This window comes from Babylonia areolata, chromosome 14 (genome assembly GCF_041734735.1).
Source record: "Babylonia areolata isolate BAREFJ2019XMU chromosome 14, ASM4173473v1, whole genome shotgun sequence".
In the NCBI taxonomy this organism is placed as follows: Eukaryota; Metazoa; Mollusca; class Gastropoda; order Neogastropoda; family Buccinidae; genus Babylonia; species Babylonia areolata.
The window spans coordinates 27,323,937-27,342,138 of NC_134889.1; the positions used below are offsets into that span (position 1 = coordinate 27,323,937).

General features: G+C 40.0%; 1 protein-coding gene across 5 annotated transcripts in view; it reads right to left on the reverse strand.

The window, feature by feature from the left end:
• Positions 1–18,202, reverse strand: part of LOC143289568 (dynamin-1-like) — a 79,451-nt gene that overhangs the window by 19,976 nt on the left and 41,273 nt on the right. For 2 of the 5 annotated variants that reach the window (XM_076598589.1, XM_076598586.1), the window contains exon 14: positions 12,278–12,384. In XM_076598589.1, coding sequence (XP_076454704.1) covers positions 12,278–12,384 — 107 coding nt within the window. Of the gene's footprint in view, positions 1–4,585; positions 4,693–12,277; positions 12,385–14,116; positions 14,227–18,202 lie in introns of all 5 variants that reach the window. The other 3 variants (XM_076598588.1, XM_076598587.1, XM_076598590.1) reach the window with 2 other exon arrangements.

An 18,202-nucleotide genomic window follows, 5' to 3' on the forward strand; every position in this document is an offset into this window, starting at 1 on the left:
GTGTGCATGCTGGGTATGTTCTCGTTTCCATAACCCACCGAACGCTGACATGGATTACAGGATCTTTAACGTGCGTATTTGATCTTATGCTTGCGTATACACACGAAGGGGGTTCAGGCACTGGCAGGTCTGCACATATGTTGACCTGGGAGATTGTAAAAATCTCCACCCTTTACCCACCAGGCGCCGTCACCGTGATTCGAACCCGGGACCCTCAGATCGAAAGTCCAACGCTTTAACCATTCGGCTATGGCGCCCGTCACTAAAGCAAGACCAAGTGACTCCATTCTTGGACACTGTATGGTTTCCCTGACCCAAAACTGTTCAATTAAGCAAGGGTTGTGGCCTTGTGGTAATGCGCCCAATTAGGAAGCGCCTGTCCATGAGTTTGAGTCCCGCTTACAGACCAGGACGTTTACTCTCCCATCCACTAGTCCTTATGTGGTGGATGGGGCAATAAACCAAGGCGTACACACAGAACTTTCATTGTACATTCGCAACTGTCATTTTGTCAAATGTATACTGCAAAAAAGCCTACATCATCTGCCGTTCGACACAGGTCTGATCACTGTGTCTGCGTGCGTGTGTGTGCATGTTTGTGTGTGTGTGTGTGTGTGTGTGTGTGTGTGTGTTCTGTGTGCGTGTGTGTTTGTGTGTGTGCATGCGCGTGTCTGTGTGTTTGTCTGTATGTGTGTGTGTGTGTGTGTGTGTGTGTGTGTGTGTGTGTGTGGGTGTGTGTGTGTGTCTGTATGTATGTATGTATGTATGAATGTATGTATGTATGTATGCATATATGTATGTATGTACGATTATGCATGTACATAGATAGATAGATATCCACCACATTTTTGTAAAGAAGAGAATCTTTTTCATTCACATAATTTCACAGCAAAACAACTCGATAACAAAGATTTACAATCCTTTAAGTTAATCTAAGTATTACACACATTTTTTATTTTTTCAGTCTTTAACGTTTCTTCTTTCTGTCATGTTCGTTCGAATTACTATATCATTATTCTTTGGAGGTTTGTCATACTTCAAAATGTGAATAAAACATTTGGAAAAAAAAAGAAGAAAAAAAAAAAGAAGAAGTCACAACTGATACTTCCACTAGAGTTGACATTAATGTTATGCCGTCTCCTGTATCTGTAACGTGACATGTTCACAAAACTTTCAAACTAGCACCTTCATCAAAATATTCCTATCGTATGGATTACTGTGCACAGATGAGTACAACCACAGTGTATATTTCACTAGAATGTGAAGAACACACACACACACACACACATAGAAACACACAGTGCAAAGATTGGTTCTACAATACTAACAGGGGCAGCAAAGAATACAAAATACACATGGCATGCACCAAGCACAATTCAACCAAAGCTACTTGCATGCACCAAGCACAATTCAACCAAACCAGAGACAGCCATGCACCACATTTTTGTCAAGAAGACAATCGCTTTTAATCACATACTTTCACAACAACAACTCGATGATAAAGATTTACAATCCTTTAAGTTAATCTAAGTATTAATGGTTGATTTTTTTTTTTTTTTTAATCTTGATATTTTCTTCTTTCTATCAGGGTTGTTTTTATTGCTATATCATTATTCTTTGTATGCTTGTTTGTCATAATTTAATATTTCAACTTCTAATATCACTCAAAGTGAAAAGACCTTTTCTGGACCACAAGGTAAAATTAATTCATTGACACAGTCCCCCCCCCACCCCTTTTTCTGTCTCCTCCCCTCCCCCATTCCCCCTAACCTACCCTCCTCCCCTTTCACCGCATTCTTACGGTCATTTAAAAAAACACACACACACACACAAGAAAAAAAAAAAGAAGTCTTTATATGTAGTTCGAGCTCAATACAAACTGTCTCCAAGCAATCAATTTAAGAAGACTGGTTGACACTGAAAATAAGGATATTTGCTAATGACACTGCTTTTGTTTTTCTTATAAAAAAAAAACAACAAGAAAAAAAACATGCACACACACACACACACACATAATATATCTATACATATCATTCTTTAAAAAAAATTTGCCAGACCCGTTTTGTGTGTACACTTTCCACTCACTGCCTCTCACATTGTTTCTAATAACTGTGTCTAACAATTGAAGCTTTAGTTAACTGGGATCTGCCTGAAGTCCTCTTTTATAATAATATCAAATCAATGGCTGCTGTTGAAAAAACCCCAAAAAACCCCACCGGTATTGTAAAAAAACAACAACAAAAAACAAAAACACACAAAAAAAACGGAATACACCTACGCACTTTATGCTAAAGACAGGGATTGATTTTACATACATATAAATGCTTCCTTCTAAAAGTCTTCTGGAATACACAAACAGAAAGACACACATAAACATTTCCTTACAAAAAAGTCTTCTGGAATACACAAACATTAAAAAAAAACAAACAAACCCAGAAGCAAACAGTCTTTTTCATCACTTAAAAAGTACCAAGAATACAGAATACACAAGACAGAGCTTTTCAAGGTCAAGAAATACAACCCAGGAAAAGACCAAAAAGAGCCAAGAAGCAGTATACCCATTTAAAACAATCTGCTAGGTACAAGAGCTGGTGATTGGCTTAATTCTTTAAAACAATGATCTGGATAGGCCTCTCTCTCTCTCTCTCTCTCTCTCCACCAGCATGTATGTCAAAGGTCCAGAACTCCAGAATAATGTCTATCTATCAGAACTTCAGAATAATGTCTATATATCCAACACTGCCCAGAGTGTTACATAGGAATATCTGGTAGCGGTACAGAAATCCTGAAGAATATGAGTGTGTTTTTCTTAAAGGCAGAGTTAAACAAAAATCAATAAATATACATGTATGTGTGTGTGTGTGTGTGTGTGTGTGTGTGTGTGTGTGTGTGTGAGAGAGAGAGAGAGAGAGAGAGAGAGAGAGAGCACGTATACAGTGAAAAAAAAAAAGAGAGATGGTATCAAAGAAACAACACACTTAAGAAAACAAAAACAAAACACCCCTCCCCCCCACACAACCCCACCAAAAGATCCCCTGAGTAAAGTGCTACAATTACGCTGGCATATTGAGATTCATTACTACATGAAACGCTACCATCCCAAATACTGGATTCTGACTCGATTATTTCACAGATTCTGTAAAGTCAGGGATGTGTGTCGCTTCACATTTTGTGCTGAACAACGGTCTGGCCTGGCCTTTAAGCCTAACTCTCTCCAAAATAGCTGCCCACCTCCCCACTCCCTGCCCCCCCCCCCCCCCCCCCTCCTCTTTCCTGTCTACAATTTCTCTCGCTTTCTCTTCACATGCACAGGTATTTTCAAGATTGGTCTCTTGTCCCTGGGAATCAAAATTTTACACATTCGTGTTAATAACTGATGTGAAGGCACTTTGATTCGTCTCTGCACAAGTATTAGGCACCATCAAAATACCTTTACAGTTCTTCTTATCATTACCATCATATGTATGTTATGTTGACTGTACATTTCTCTTTTTTTCAGGGATAATGACGTACAGGAATTTTATAGATTCTAGATTTAATAAAACAAAGAAAGAAAGACAGAGAGAAAATGTAAAAATGCAACTGCGTCAATACAGATGGGAAGCTGTAGCTTAGAAATATCAAAATACTACACACAGTCAGTTTGTGTTTGGCGAGTACAATGTTTTGATGAGTAGTGTTTTTAAAAACAACAAAAAAAACCCAAACAAACAAAAAAAACCAAAAACAAACCAAACAAAACAGCAACAAAAAACTGTTAAGAGCCAATTTCTCAATATCATTATTCAATCAACATCACAAAAAACAGAATAATAGCTGCCTTACATAGGCATGACATCTTTTCTTTCTTTCTTTTTTCTTTCTTTATTTGTTATCACTTTTTATCTATACATGTATTCTCTTGCACGTTGTGGCCTAGATATACATGTGAATTGAATACCCTCAACCTGGTATTTGTGTTCTATGCAACAGTATTTCATAACAACAGTTTCCTTTCATGTATTCTTTTCTTTTTGATCTTTCTTGTCCCCCCCCCCACCCCCCCCCCCCCCCCCCCCTCTTTTTAATTTTTTTTAATAATTATTATTATTTCAAATGTGCTGTATCAGTGAATGAATTAGAAAAAATAAAAGCTATCAAAACAATACAGTTTGTCAGTCACTGCATGATATGATGTTACACAATTCAAAGCTCGAGAAAAGAGAGAGTCAACCCTATTTAACCCCTCAACTGCCGAGCCTCGGAGAAATAAGATCAGTGTGGTGGGAATCTAAAGTGCAGTTTCTACTTGGCTACTTGATGTTATCTGGCTGTAACTGGTTTCGAGGAAGAAAAGACCTGCAGTCGCAAGAGGAGGAAATCAGAATGAGAAACGACGACTGACAGCCAGAACAAGTAAGCTCAGTTTTGACCACAGTGAGATGACAGCCCTTCCACTGATGAGCATTTACTTGTCGTCATCAGTGAAAGGGTTAAGATGACACAAGACATAAGTTGTTAGCTGCAGAATGTATGCAATCCCAACACCGCAAAGCCAGAGCTGCTAACGTTAACAGAGCAACAAGTCTTTGTCGACAAAACATACCTGGTGTCGGGGTTAAACAGGGCAAAACAAAACTTGGAAAAAAACTTATCGTCCACATTCCTGACCCGTAACCCCTCTAAGGGCAACATATAGCGTTTCTCTTTCTCCTGACGACACACAAAAAAACAGACAAAAAAGGGGCATCCCAGTCATTAGTGTTTGACATCATTATTTCACCAGCAAACATGACAAACGCCTTTATCCGTGTACGTCCCTCTATCTCTGCTGAAGATGGTAAGTCATAAACTGAGTTGGATGGGTGGAAAGATTAGTACATGCAACCTTTCCCCATACACTGTCTGTCTGCTTCCGTTTCTCATGACGACGACGAAGACAGGAATCACAAAGTGGACAAAAAATGTTTTAAATTAGTACTCTAAACAAAACATAGTACTCTAAACAAAACATACAACACTCCTCTCTCTCTCTCTCTCTCACATGACAACATGCAAAACAGACACAGGTGAAGAAGACAATCAGCATAACTAGGTCAGTGCAGCATGCAAGGAAAGGCATGAGCGATAGATGGAGGCTTCCTATGGATGATCACGGTGACCATGTCGATTGTCTGGATTTCTGACTGTGACCCTTGTACAGATAGCAGCACTAGCAAGCTGATAGTTAGCTTGTTTTCATTGTTGCTCCGCTGTTTACTGGAACACTAGCAAGCTGTTAGCTTGTTTTCATTGTTGCTCCGCTGGTTATTGGAACACTAGCACGCTGTTAGCTTGTTTTCATTGTTGCTCCGCTGTTTATTGGAACACTAGCACGCTGTTAGCTTGTTTTCATTGTTGCTATGCTGTTTATAGGAACACTAGCACGCTGTTAGCTTGTTTTCATTGTTGCTCCGCTGTTTATTGGAACACTAGCACGCTGTTAGCTTGTTTTTTGCTGTTGCTCCGCTGTTTGTAGGAACACTAGCAAGCTGTTAGCTTGTTTTTTGCTGTTGCTCCGCTGTTTGTAGGAACACTAGCAAGCTGTTAGCTTGTTTTTTGCTGTTGCTCTGCTGTTTATTGGAACACTAGCACGCTGTTAGCTTGTTTTTTGCTGTTGCTCTGCTGTTTGTAGGAACACTAGCAAGCTGTTAGCTTGTTTTTTGCTGTTGCTCCGCTGTTTGTAGGAACACTAGCAAGCTGTTAGCTTGTTTTTTGCTGTTGCTCCGCTGTTTATAGGAACACTAGCAAGCTGTTAGCTTGTTTTTTGCTGTTGCTCTGCTGTTTATAGGAACACTAGCAAGCTGTTAGTAGCTTGTTTTTGTTGTAATTCTGCTGTTTATGGAAACATTAGCATCATAGTTGCAAACTGTTAGCTTGCTTTGCTTGTTTGTGCTTTGTTGTTGCTGTTGCTGTTTATGTGTAGACATATTTTTCTTTTTCTTTTTTCAGAAAAAAGAAATATGAAATCCAGTCTCCTTGCTCAGTTTTATGCTTGGGGAGTCCTGTCAATAGCAGACACGTTTCTCCTTTCCCTCTTCTATGCTTCCTTGAAATTGAAACTGGCTTCTTGAAAAGTTTTCTGGATTTTCTAAGTTTGAAACAATGGGATGTTTAAAGATGCCTTTCCCAAACCTGATACAGTCGTTTACCACGATTTGAAGCAGCCACAGCTTCCTTTCAACCTTCGATTTTCTTCAGAGCTGACGATCATTACCCAGACGTCCAGTCAAGGTCTTGCGGAGAGGAGGGAATAAAAATCCTGGTTGAAGCGGGATTCGAACCTATGGATGCTAGCTTCCTGGACGGGTACGTTACCACTAGGCCACCGCTCCACCTGACAGAACCACAATACTGTGCTCCCCTCCTACTCCCATGTCCTAAGTGTATGTGCACGAATGTGAGTGACTCTAACAAGTGTCTAATTTTCTTTTCTTTCCCAGTTGATTTCTTTTGTGTGTGTGTGTGTGTGTGTGTTGGGCGATGAGCAACAAACGATAAAACCTCTGTACAGCCATCACAGTCACAAGCCCAGTAAACTGTGCAATGAAGCAGCGTTCAGCGAACACACACAGGCGTCGCACACAGGCATGGTGGAATGGGGAAAATGGATCTTACTGTAATCACTAAAAAATTTTTTTTTAAAAGCAAGAAAAAAACAACAAACAAACAAAAAACCCAACAAAGCTGCAGAGACAAAAATACACATTAGTGACATACGCCATAACAGTCAACAAAGATGTAAACAATACATGTCAGTGTATTACACTGTCATGCTGATAACTCTCCTCTATGCTGATAACACTTCTACCATCTCCATCCCACCTCCCCCCCCCACCCCTTTTCTACATCTAATCTTATGATCTATTTCATTCAATTCAAAGATATTACTGGGTAAGCAAGCACACTCACTTGTCAGCCTTGGATATTTTGTTGAGAAAATGTAATTCTAAACGAAGACATTATTAACTCTTTTCGCACATGGCTTATTGCCCATGCCAGGGAAGAAATCTGTTTTGAAGTATTTGTGAAATTTATTACATTCCTTCCATAGTGTTTATCACCAAGTATATATTAATTCATTCTTATATCATGATGATGGCAGTCAAATAAACCAACACTGTTTTCTTCAATCAATTACCTATGCAATGATTGGCCTTCAACACACATCAGCAAAATGTTTGTGCTTGTTAACATGAAATTCCTTTGTGATTCTTCAGTTTATCGACTGCACAAATATTTGGCTGCCAGCACACGTTGGCAAAATGATAAGTTTTCGTTGAAGTGAAACTTCTGTTAGATTATGGTACTTTGTTTTGACACAATGAGTTGTTTGTCCCACAACAAAATGAGTCCGTTGTCCTGATAAATACCATTTTACAAATGGACCAGTCCCCACATTGCTTAGGCTTGGATTACTGAAAAGCAAAGTTCACATGTTTGTTCGGATATCCCAACTTTCATTTTTTAATTTTTTTTTATAATTCTGTGTTTGTGGACTGCAACTCCTATGTTCACTCTATCTACACAAGTGGGCTTTTAAATGCATGACTGTTTATACCCTGCCTTTCAGGCATCTGCACTCGAGGGTGTGCACGCTGGTCTGACTATGTTCCTGTTTCCATGATAACCCACCAAATGCTGACACGCGTTATTGAATCTTAAAAGTGTGCATTTGATCTATTGCATGCATGTGCACACAAAGGGGGTTTAACCCTTTGAGCCCTGACCACCGCTTTACCGGTGGTACAGAAAAATGACGTAATGCCTAGCCACCGGTTGAGCGGTGTGTAAACACTTGTGTCATGTTTTTCTATTGGTTGAGTTATATTGAAGAGCCAATCGGAAAAACCGTAATATTCTGACGTCAGCGAACGTAGTACCAACATGGCCACGCCTTTTCACTGTGTTTTGTGCATGTGCTTTTCAATGTAAGTCAACCAATAGCAAAACACGACACAAGTGTTTAGGCACCGCTCAACCGGTGGCTAGGCATTATGTCATTTTTCTCTACCACCGGTAAAGTGGTGGTCAGGGCACTCTTTTTATATCTGCCGTGACACATTAAATACCAATTATTTGCAAATTTCGGAGCTCAGGCAGAAGGGTTAAAATTGCTCAGGAACTCAGGGCTCAAAGCGTTAAGCATTAGTAGGTCTGTCCATGTTGACCTGGGAGGTCAGAAAAATCTTCATCCTGAACCCTCCAGGCACCAAGACCAGGATTCAAACCTAGGGCCCACAGACTGAAAGCCCAATGCATTTACCGCTCAGCTGCTGCGCCCATCATCAACGTTAAGTGAGGCTGCTGTTTCACAATAGGCAGCACACCATTATGCTCACAGTCACCACCACCACCACCCACTCCACCTTTCACTACAAACCGTCACCAGTACCTGGCAGTTTTTGAACTGGTAGATTTTGAATTGAATCCACTGTTTCAAAAAAAAAAAAAAAAAAAAAAAAAAAAAATCAATCAATACTCTAATAAATCAATAAACAGCTTCTTGTTGGGAAGAGTACGTGCTAGAACTCATTTTCATGTTATGAGCCTTGACTTTTTTCTCACGCCCAGATTTTCAAAATCATTCTTGTTTGTACCCCCACATAATCAAGTCTGAAAGCCACAATGGAAAAAAGAAAAAATAAAGAAAATCCATCTCACTAATTAACACTCTAATTAGTAAATATGACCAGGCATTAAACTGAATTCCTTCCTTCCATTTCTTACCAACACCTCCTTTGATTTCAATCTTTTGGGTTTCGCTTTTTATTTACTACTAGCAATGACTACCCCCAGCGGCCACTCCATCTCCTTTCCTTACGACTGGTTGCAGGTTTTGATATTCACTGAACATTTATTTCTCAGCTGTTTGGGACTCACTTTGAACAATTAATGGAACAAGTCTACCTGTTTGTGGTAGAAATCATTTTGAGAGTATTAACTACCAACACTTTTTTTTTTTTTTTTTTTTTTTTAAGACTGAAAAAAACAACAACAAACAAACCCACACACAACTGACTGACAATACTGCAGAATGGATGGGAAAACCATGGGCAGCGACCCAGGCTTTGACATACAACTAACAGACTTGGGAAGAATCTGGTGAAAAGGTACTTCTGTACAGCTCTTCACAGAGATATGGCCTGGGAGAACGAAGAATTCCCAACACCTGACACTCACACCCACATAGGATGGCCAGATACCTGGGACTTGCAGCACTTCCATGGAAAACATCTCCCAGAATCTGTGACTCATTTGAAATTAATAATGCACACGTATATATCTGGGGAGGACAGTGTGTCAATGATCAGTGTTTCAAAGGAAAAACAATTCATGGCAGGTTTCACAATTCTCATCGCTTCTGTTTCAATAGGAACATCCCAGCAGTTGTAACAACTCTTAGCGGCCCGTGTTTCAAGAGGAATAACTCCCAACAATTCTAGCTCTCTTGAACTAGTGTTTCAAGAAGAACACCCAGCAGTTTTAACTCTACTGTGGCTGGTATTTTGAAAACAACAACTTCTATCAGTTTTGGCTTTTTTGTGACCAAAGGTGAGGCAAAAATTCCCAGCACTTTTAACCTTCTGTGACCAGTGCTTTTAAAGGAACTACTTCCAGCAGCTTCAACTCGTTGCAACCAGTGAATATAGACAATATGTAAACACTGACAGCTAAAAATGAGAACACAGACATTTGAACACTTACAGCTAAAACTGTGAACACAGCCAATGTGAAAACATTGACAGCTAAAACTGTGAACAGAGGCAATGTGAAATCATTGACAGCTAAAAATGTTAAGACAGACAACGTGAAAACATTACAGCTAAAACTGTGAACACAGCCAATGTGAAATCACTGACAGCAAAAGCTGTGAACAGAGCCAACATGAAAACACTGACAGCTAAAAATGTTAAGACAGACAACGTGAAAAGACTACAGCTAAAACTGTTAACACAAGCAGTAAGTGAACGGGGACAGTTAAAACTGTGAACACAGACAATATGTAAACATCAACAGTTAAAACTGTGAACAGACAATTTGTAAACACTGACAGTTAAAACTGTGAACACAGCCAATATGTAAACACTGACAGTTAAAACTGTGAACACAGCCAATATGTAAACACTGACAGTTAAAACTGTGAACACAGACAATATGTAAACACTGACAGTTAAAACTGTGAACACAGCCAATATGTAAACACTGACAGTTAAAGCTGAGAACACAGACAATATGTAAACACTGACAGTTAAAACTGTGAACACAGACAATTTGTAAACACTGACAGTTAAAACTGTGAACACAGCCAATATGTAAACACTGACAGTTAAAACTGTGAACACAGACAATATGTAAACACTGACAGTTAAAACTGTGAACACAGCCAATATGTAAACACTGACAGTTAAAACTGTGAACACAGACAATATGTAAACACTGACAGCTAAAACTGAACACAGCCAATATGTAAACACTGACAGTTAAAACTGTGAACACAGACAATATGTAAACACTGACAGTTAAAACTGTGAACACAGACAATATGAAAATACTGACAGCTAAAACTTTCAATGCAGCCAATACGAAACTACCACAGACTCTATTTACACCACTATCTGAAACTGTATAAACGCTGTCCGTTCAACAACAAGAGAAACAGTAAAATGACACAAATGTAGCAAAATGACGCTTGTAAATCTGTGAACGGGCAGCCACAAACGGTGAGGATGAAAAGCTCAAAAGCGGTATTCACATTCCGCCTCTCACTGGTCATTTCTTTTTCCCCTACAAACTAAGTGATTTGCATTACACTGTACATTTTGTGTCATAATGTATTGTACTGTATTCTATATTACTGTACTGCTTTTTCTCACAACTGACATCCCTGTGTGAAAAATGGGATGCTCTCCCTGGAGAGAATGCGTCACCACAGCGCAGCACCACAAAAAAAAACAACCCAAACAAACAAACAAAAAAAAGAGAGAACCCCCCCCCCCCCCCCCAAAAAAAAAAAACCTGTCTGCAAGTGTCTCCATAATACTATCAATCTAGCCGAAACTCTTCAGTTTTGAGTCCATGTGAATTTAAATATCAAACCAAACCAACATCGCTTGTTTACAAAGACCATCATCGGCCCGTGTTACTGCTGATTACCAGCTGAATGAAGCTTCTCTTTCGGACTTTGCTGCATGTTGGATTCTTTAATTGTCTGGGCTTGGCTTCACTTGATTCTGACACTGGAAGCAATCTTTTTTGTACAGCTTTTTTAAAGCACTGTATGGCCCCCCCCCCACCCCCACCCCCAGCCCCCCTCCCACACACCCCAAAAACACATCAGCAAGATATTATAACAAATCTGTACAGAAGTGGGTACCATACGGTATGCAATGTACAGGTCTAAGCTTAAATATATCATCAAAGTGTTGATGCATGTATCTATTGTTCTGCCTGCATTCTTTTGATGTTGAAAAGATCACTGTTCCCAGTGGTATTCAGATTTTACTTCCCAATATCTAAATCACACCAGAGTCTGTCTGAGTAAAAACTGTTGGAAAAAATATCTAAAAAAAAAAAAAAAAAAAAAAAAAAAAAAAAAAAAAAAAAAAAAAGGGAAAAGAAAATATTCTGGTCAATCAAAATGCGTGCACGGAACACACACTGTGTTTGATTCAAAAAGCACAAATAGGCAAGTTGAAATGGACAAATATAAACAAATGATAGATGTGAATAATGAAAACATGTGTGATCTGTGTGTGTGTGTGTGTGAACAAGTCAAGGACATATTGGAAGAATAGACCATGCCTAAAATTCATGATCCTTAAATGACAAAAAAAACGAGAGAAAAAGTTGAGTTCTGAGTTCTCTCTCTCTCTCTCTCACACATACACAAATGGCAAAAATAAAAGACAAGGGCAAACTACTGAAACAAGGAACACAACTGCATGAAACAAAGCTAACACATACACCCCCCCCTGCCCCCTTCCACACACACCTGACAGTGACTGTGGGAGGTGGTGGGTGCACACTGCAAACATGCTGGGGACAGTATACATATATCAAACACAGGGGCCTGAAGAAGGAAAGAAATGTGGGTGGGGTGGAGAGTGGGTTGGCTGCATGGAGGGAGGAGGGGTGGGGGTGGGTGGTGGGATGGGGGCTAGGTGGAATGGAGAGAGAGGGAGATCACCAATGGCTGAGGAAGGGGGTACGAGGGAGAGAGGGTGGGGTTGGGGAAGGGCGGGAGGACGGTATCTACCTGTTTTCCCCATGGAACAAGCCAAAGCCGGCTTTTTTCATAAAGCCACCTTCAGTGTCACGCAGTCTGAGACCGTCCAGAGGCAACATGTACTTCTTGTCCTTCTCCTGTGGTGCAGTCAGAAACAGACCACCCCCGCCCACACGTCAAAACAGACACACACACCACCACACTGTCAACAAAGCTCCTTTGTCACTTTTCTGACACAACAGAAGAACAAGCCCAAGCACAGCTATGGTCCACATGCCACATTTTGCACTAAAGGCACACAGACAGAAAGACAGGCAGAGAGACAAACAGTGAAGAAGAAGAGAAAGGAAAGCGATGTTGACTGAGAAGCCACTGCCAATGTGGCTCTAGCTCTGTGTGAGAAGGGGAAAACAAACAAACTGAGAATATCTGGACTCATTCTGCTAAGACCCGTTTCCATAAACTTGCTCTTCCTTTCAAAATGAAATATATGAAGTCCACATAGGCAAGGGGGCAGGGGAGGGGGTGGGGGGGGGGGGGGGGAGGATAATGGAAAGGTTTGCTCCCATCAAGAAATGCCATCCTCCACTCTTCAAAAATCAGGAGTGAACCACTTTTTTTTTTTTCTTCAGTTTATGAGATCACCTCAGCATGAATTGTAATTTTCCCATTTTATTGTTGTTGGTTTTTTTGTTGTTTTTTTTTAATTTTTGGTTGTCCCTTTTCAGGTTTTTTTCCTCTTCCCTTCCTTTGCCCTGCAGCAAGATCTTGTTCACTTTTTTTTTTTTTTGGTTTAGAAGTTACATTGTCATTCATCTTATCAAAATTCAGCTGATCAGGTGCTCCACTACACCATACCCCAAAGCAAGGCACAGCCTATTCATTTACCTATTTACTTACATACTGTTTTAAGTTATCAGTTTACAGAGCAAGTGATGTTTGTTTCAGATTATATTCTTCAACACTATTTTGGTAAAACATGAATTAAGTAAGTATTTATATAAATAAGTCTAACAAAATTGGAAAAAACAACAAAAAAAAAAACAACCCAACCACACACCTTAAAAACCAACTATGAAAATAATTCTTGCAGAACATGATTCCGTACAGTTCCAGTGAACTGCGCAACAGGTGAAACATACATTTCCCCAAGCTTTTATTGCAGAAGAAAAAAACTATTCCTAACAATTTCATGAATGAAACTTACCGAAGATAAATCTAATCAGGATGTTACACCGTCACAAATTACTATGAATAAACGCATGTGATGAGAAACTTGAAAATAACATCCAGGCATTCTACTGCTATCATTATCATTGTTGTTTTGGAAAACAGGTTATTAGTGGGGTTCTGGCAAGCATGTGCACTGACTCCATTAAAAAAACAACAAACAAACAAACTTTTTTTTAAAACCTTGGAATTAATCTGCATGCAGCCACCACGGTCATCTTCTCCTATCCATCCAAGCCTTGAAATAAATCTGCATGCATCCACCACCACCATCCTCCCCTCTCCAAGCTTCTGCATTCACACACACACACACACAAACATACACACACACACAGACGGACTGTAAACTGCACGGTGATGCCTACACCTCATGCGGTTACCATGGCTCCAGGCAAGCCCCCATTACACGTCATCAACAAGCGCATGCATCGAAAAAAACCCAAACGAAACAAAAAAAAAAACCAAAACAAAAAATCAAACATGGTCAAACTACATTCAGCAACTGTTAAGCCAACAACAAAAACAACAAGACCATGTCAGGAAAATGAAGGCAAGGAAATGGGGGGGGGGGGGGGGGGGGGGGGGGGGGGGGGGGGCGGCGGAAAGCCAGGTCTAGTGTGCTGAATCACAGCTTGGTACCTATTCTCAGTATGGAAAAGAGCAAAAGTGGGGTGGCGGGAGAAAATGCCAGACTCCATGTCCCGCAGTTTCAGGTTGTCCAGCGGCAACATGTACTTCTTGTCTTTCTCCTGGAGAGTCAACAGCAAGGGAAATAACTCGCACAGCATTCAATGTTATTATCATTATTGTTACTTTTTTTCTTGTACACTCAAAATGACGGTTTTATAACTCAGCAAGTAACAACATCATGATGAAGACTTGTCTCTGTCCTGTGATGTTGAAAACAAAAATATGTCATCAATGAAGGAAATTCCAACAATTTGTCCCTGGGCACCAAACACAACAAAACACAATCATCATTATCCTGAAAACTGAAAAATAAGGACAGGCTTTCAGCAAGAACTTCCTAGTCAATCAATCAACTTCACAGAATGCAAAAAACAATGAAAAAAACAAGTTTCGGACTTTTCACCCAGGTGCTCCAATTAACTCGAGAGAGAGACATCCCGCACGAAGAGTTAGGCACTACGCTTGCTCAGCACAGCTGGCCTACAAACCAAGTAGAAAAGCACACAGACTTTACGAGTTTATCTAATACAAAAAAAAAAAAAGAAGAAGAAAAAAAGAAAAAAAAAAAGAAACGGAAAACGCATCAGCCACTGCTCTGAAGTGGGTCAGCATTGCCAACTGATGACTGGAAGAATGCAGGCTTGAGCACCAGCAGAGATGGCTTGTGTTTTAAGGTGTGATTTTTTCAGCCTGTAGCCAGCTCTCACCCAGAGCTAAACGGGCTGTGGGCCCAAACGAGAAGACTGGCACGCATGCCAGGATGTACTGTAAAAAGAAGCATCAACTCGGCCCGAGAGGTACAGATACATGCAGTGTTGGTCAGGAAGTTTGACCATTTCTCCCAAAGACGTATCCACGAGGTGGATGACCCTGAGCAGTGTGGTCCCTGACTTCCCATTTTGAACCCACAGCACCTGCACACTTGGTTGGAGCTGGCAAAAAAAAAAAAAAAAAAAAAAAATCCTACCTCCTAATGGAGCTTGATTCCCCATCACCAGTCCATGATTCTAACCACTTCACCATGGTGGCTGGTTGTAAGTCTGGGACTTTGGCTGAACGGACAGTGTGTGACAGCTCTGCATTTTGATAAGGTGAACAGCGCATGACAACTCTGAATTCAGGTCTGATTACCAGTGCATGACAACTCTGAGTTCTGGTCTGATTACCGGTGCATGACAGCTCTGAATTATGGTTTGATTAACAAAGCATGGCAGCTGTGAATTCTGGTATGACTAATAATGCATGACAACTCAGAGTTCTGGTCTGATTACCAGTGCATGACAACTCTGAGTTCTGGTCTGATTACCAGTGCATGACAACTCTGAGTTCTGGTCTGATTACCAGTGCATGACAACTCTGAGTTCTGGTCTGATTACCGGTGCATGACAGCTCTGAATTATGGTTTGATTAACAAAGCATGGCAGCTCTGAATTATGGTTTGATTAACAAAGCATGGCAGCTGTGAATTCTGGTATGACTAATAATGCATGACAGCTCTGAATTCTGGTCTGATTAACAATGCATGACAGCTCTGATTTCTGGTCTGATTAACAATGCATGGCAGCTCTGAATTCTGGTCTGATTAACAATGCATGACAGCTCTGAATTCTGGTCTCATTAACAATGCATGACAGCTCTGAATTCTGGTCTGATTAACAATGCATGGCAGCTGTGAATTCTGGTCTGAATAACAATGCAGGACAGCTCTGAATTCTGGTCTGATTAACAATGCATGACAGCTCTGATTTCTGGTCTGATTAACAATGCATGGCAGCTGTGAATTCTGGTCTGATTAACAATGCACACCCCCGAAAGCGGAGTATGGCTGCCTACATGGCGGGGTAAAAACGGTCATACACGTTAAAGCCCACTCGTGTATATGCGAGTGAACGTGGGAGTTGCAGTCCACGAACGCAGAAGAAGAAGAAGAAGAAGATTAACAATGCACGACAGCTCTGAATTCTGGTCTGATTTACAGTACACAACAGCTCTGAATTCTGGTCTGATTAACAATGCATGACAGCTCTGATTTCTGGTCTGATTAACAATGCATGACAGCTCTGAATTCTGGTCTGATTAACAATGCATGACAGCTCTGAATTCTGGTCTGATTAACAATGCATGACAGCTCTGAATTCTGGTCTGATTAACAATGCATGACAGCTCTGAATTCTGGTCTGATTAAAAATGCATAACAGCTCTGAATTCTGTTTTTATTAACAATGCATGACAACTCTGAATTCTGGTATGACTGACAATGCATGACCGCTCTGAATTCTGTTTTGATTAACAATGCATGACAGCTCTGAATTCTGGTCTGATTGACAATGCATGACAGCTCTGAATTCTGTTTTTATTAACAATGCATGACAGCTCTGAATTCTGGTATAACTGACAATGCACGACAGCTCTGAATTCTGGTCTGATTAACAATGCATGACAGCTCTGAATTCTGTTTTTATTAACAATGCATGACAGCTCTGAATTCTGGTATAACTGACAATGCACGACAGCTCTGAATTCTGGTATGACTAACAATGTATGACCGCTCTGAATTCTGTTTTGATTAACAAAGCATGACAGCTCTGAATTCTGGTATAATTGACAATGCACGACAGCTCTGAATTCTGGTATGACTAACAATGCATGACAGCCCTGAATTCTGGTGTGAATTACATTTCATGACAGCTCTGAATTCTGCATGACAGCTCTGAATTCTGGTGTGAATTACATTTCATGACAGCTCTGAATTCTGGTCTGATTAACAATGCACGACAGCTCTGAATTTTGGTCTGAATTACATTTCATGACAGCTCTGAATTTTGGTCTGATTAACAGTGCATGACAGCTGTGAATTCTGGTCATCAAACGGTGCATTGTACCACTGCATTTGGTCACATAGTGCATCATGCCTCTGCATTTTCCTCAGACAAACAGTTCAAGATGCCTCTGCATTTTTCTTCTAAGAGTGCAATGGTGCCTCTGCATTTTCATCAGACAAACAGTTCTAATAGCTCTGAATTTTGGCCAGGTGAACAGTGCACTAAAGCCCTGAATTTGGTCAGCCAAAAAGTGAGTGTCAGGCACAACCAGGGATAAGTGCATGCATGTTAACAGTAAAATATAAATACTTCAGCGGGAACTTTAGGAGGAAAAAGATCAGATAAACAAAAGAAAATAACACACATGTTTGTATACAACAAGCACAATTGTAAAAGCAAAATAATGTTCATCAGCTGCAGTCCAGGATCTTGTCTGAAAAAACAACAACACATATGCACACACACAAAATCAAATAAAAAGAACAAAACCAGCCTGCAAAGAAAAAGCCAAACAAGAAAACCAACATTCCCTTTTCAGTTCTGAAGAAAGGAAACATTTCTTCAAACAACTGGAAAAGAGAGGAAAACAAGTAAATAGATGCAAGCAAAAACTGAAAAGACCAACAGCAGCAACCCCCCCCCCCCCAAAAAAAAACAAAACAACCCAACAAAACAAAACAATAACAACAAAAACAACTCTGTTGTTCATATCCAAGACAATATTCCAAACACCTGCAAAGAAACAGCTGTGTGAATGAATATAAATCAAACATCAAGGTTCAACTTTTTTTTTTTTTTTGATGGCTGAACAAAGTGAGAGAAAAATTCATTTTAACATTTAAACAAGACACATACAACACTTAAGATGAACATTTCAATTAACACATCAACAGCACACAAAGACATTTCTCCTGGAAAAAACAACAACAAACCCCCCCCCCCCCAAAATAAAAAAACAACAACTGCTGTTCACAGGGTCAACAGAATGAGTCAACTGTAAGAAGAAAAACCATCATTTTAATGAAAAAGAAAAAAAAGGAGAACAGAGAATAAGTCTGGATGTATAGGGCAACAAAGAAACAATATGAAATTCATGACACAGTTCAAATCAGATAATTCAATGTAAAAGCACGTTTATCTTTTTTCCCTTTGAAGTGTATATCAGCAAACTGTCTTTGCATGTGAGATGCGTTGGCGAGTGACAAAGAGAGAG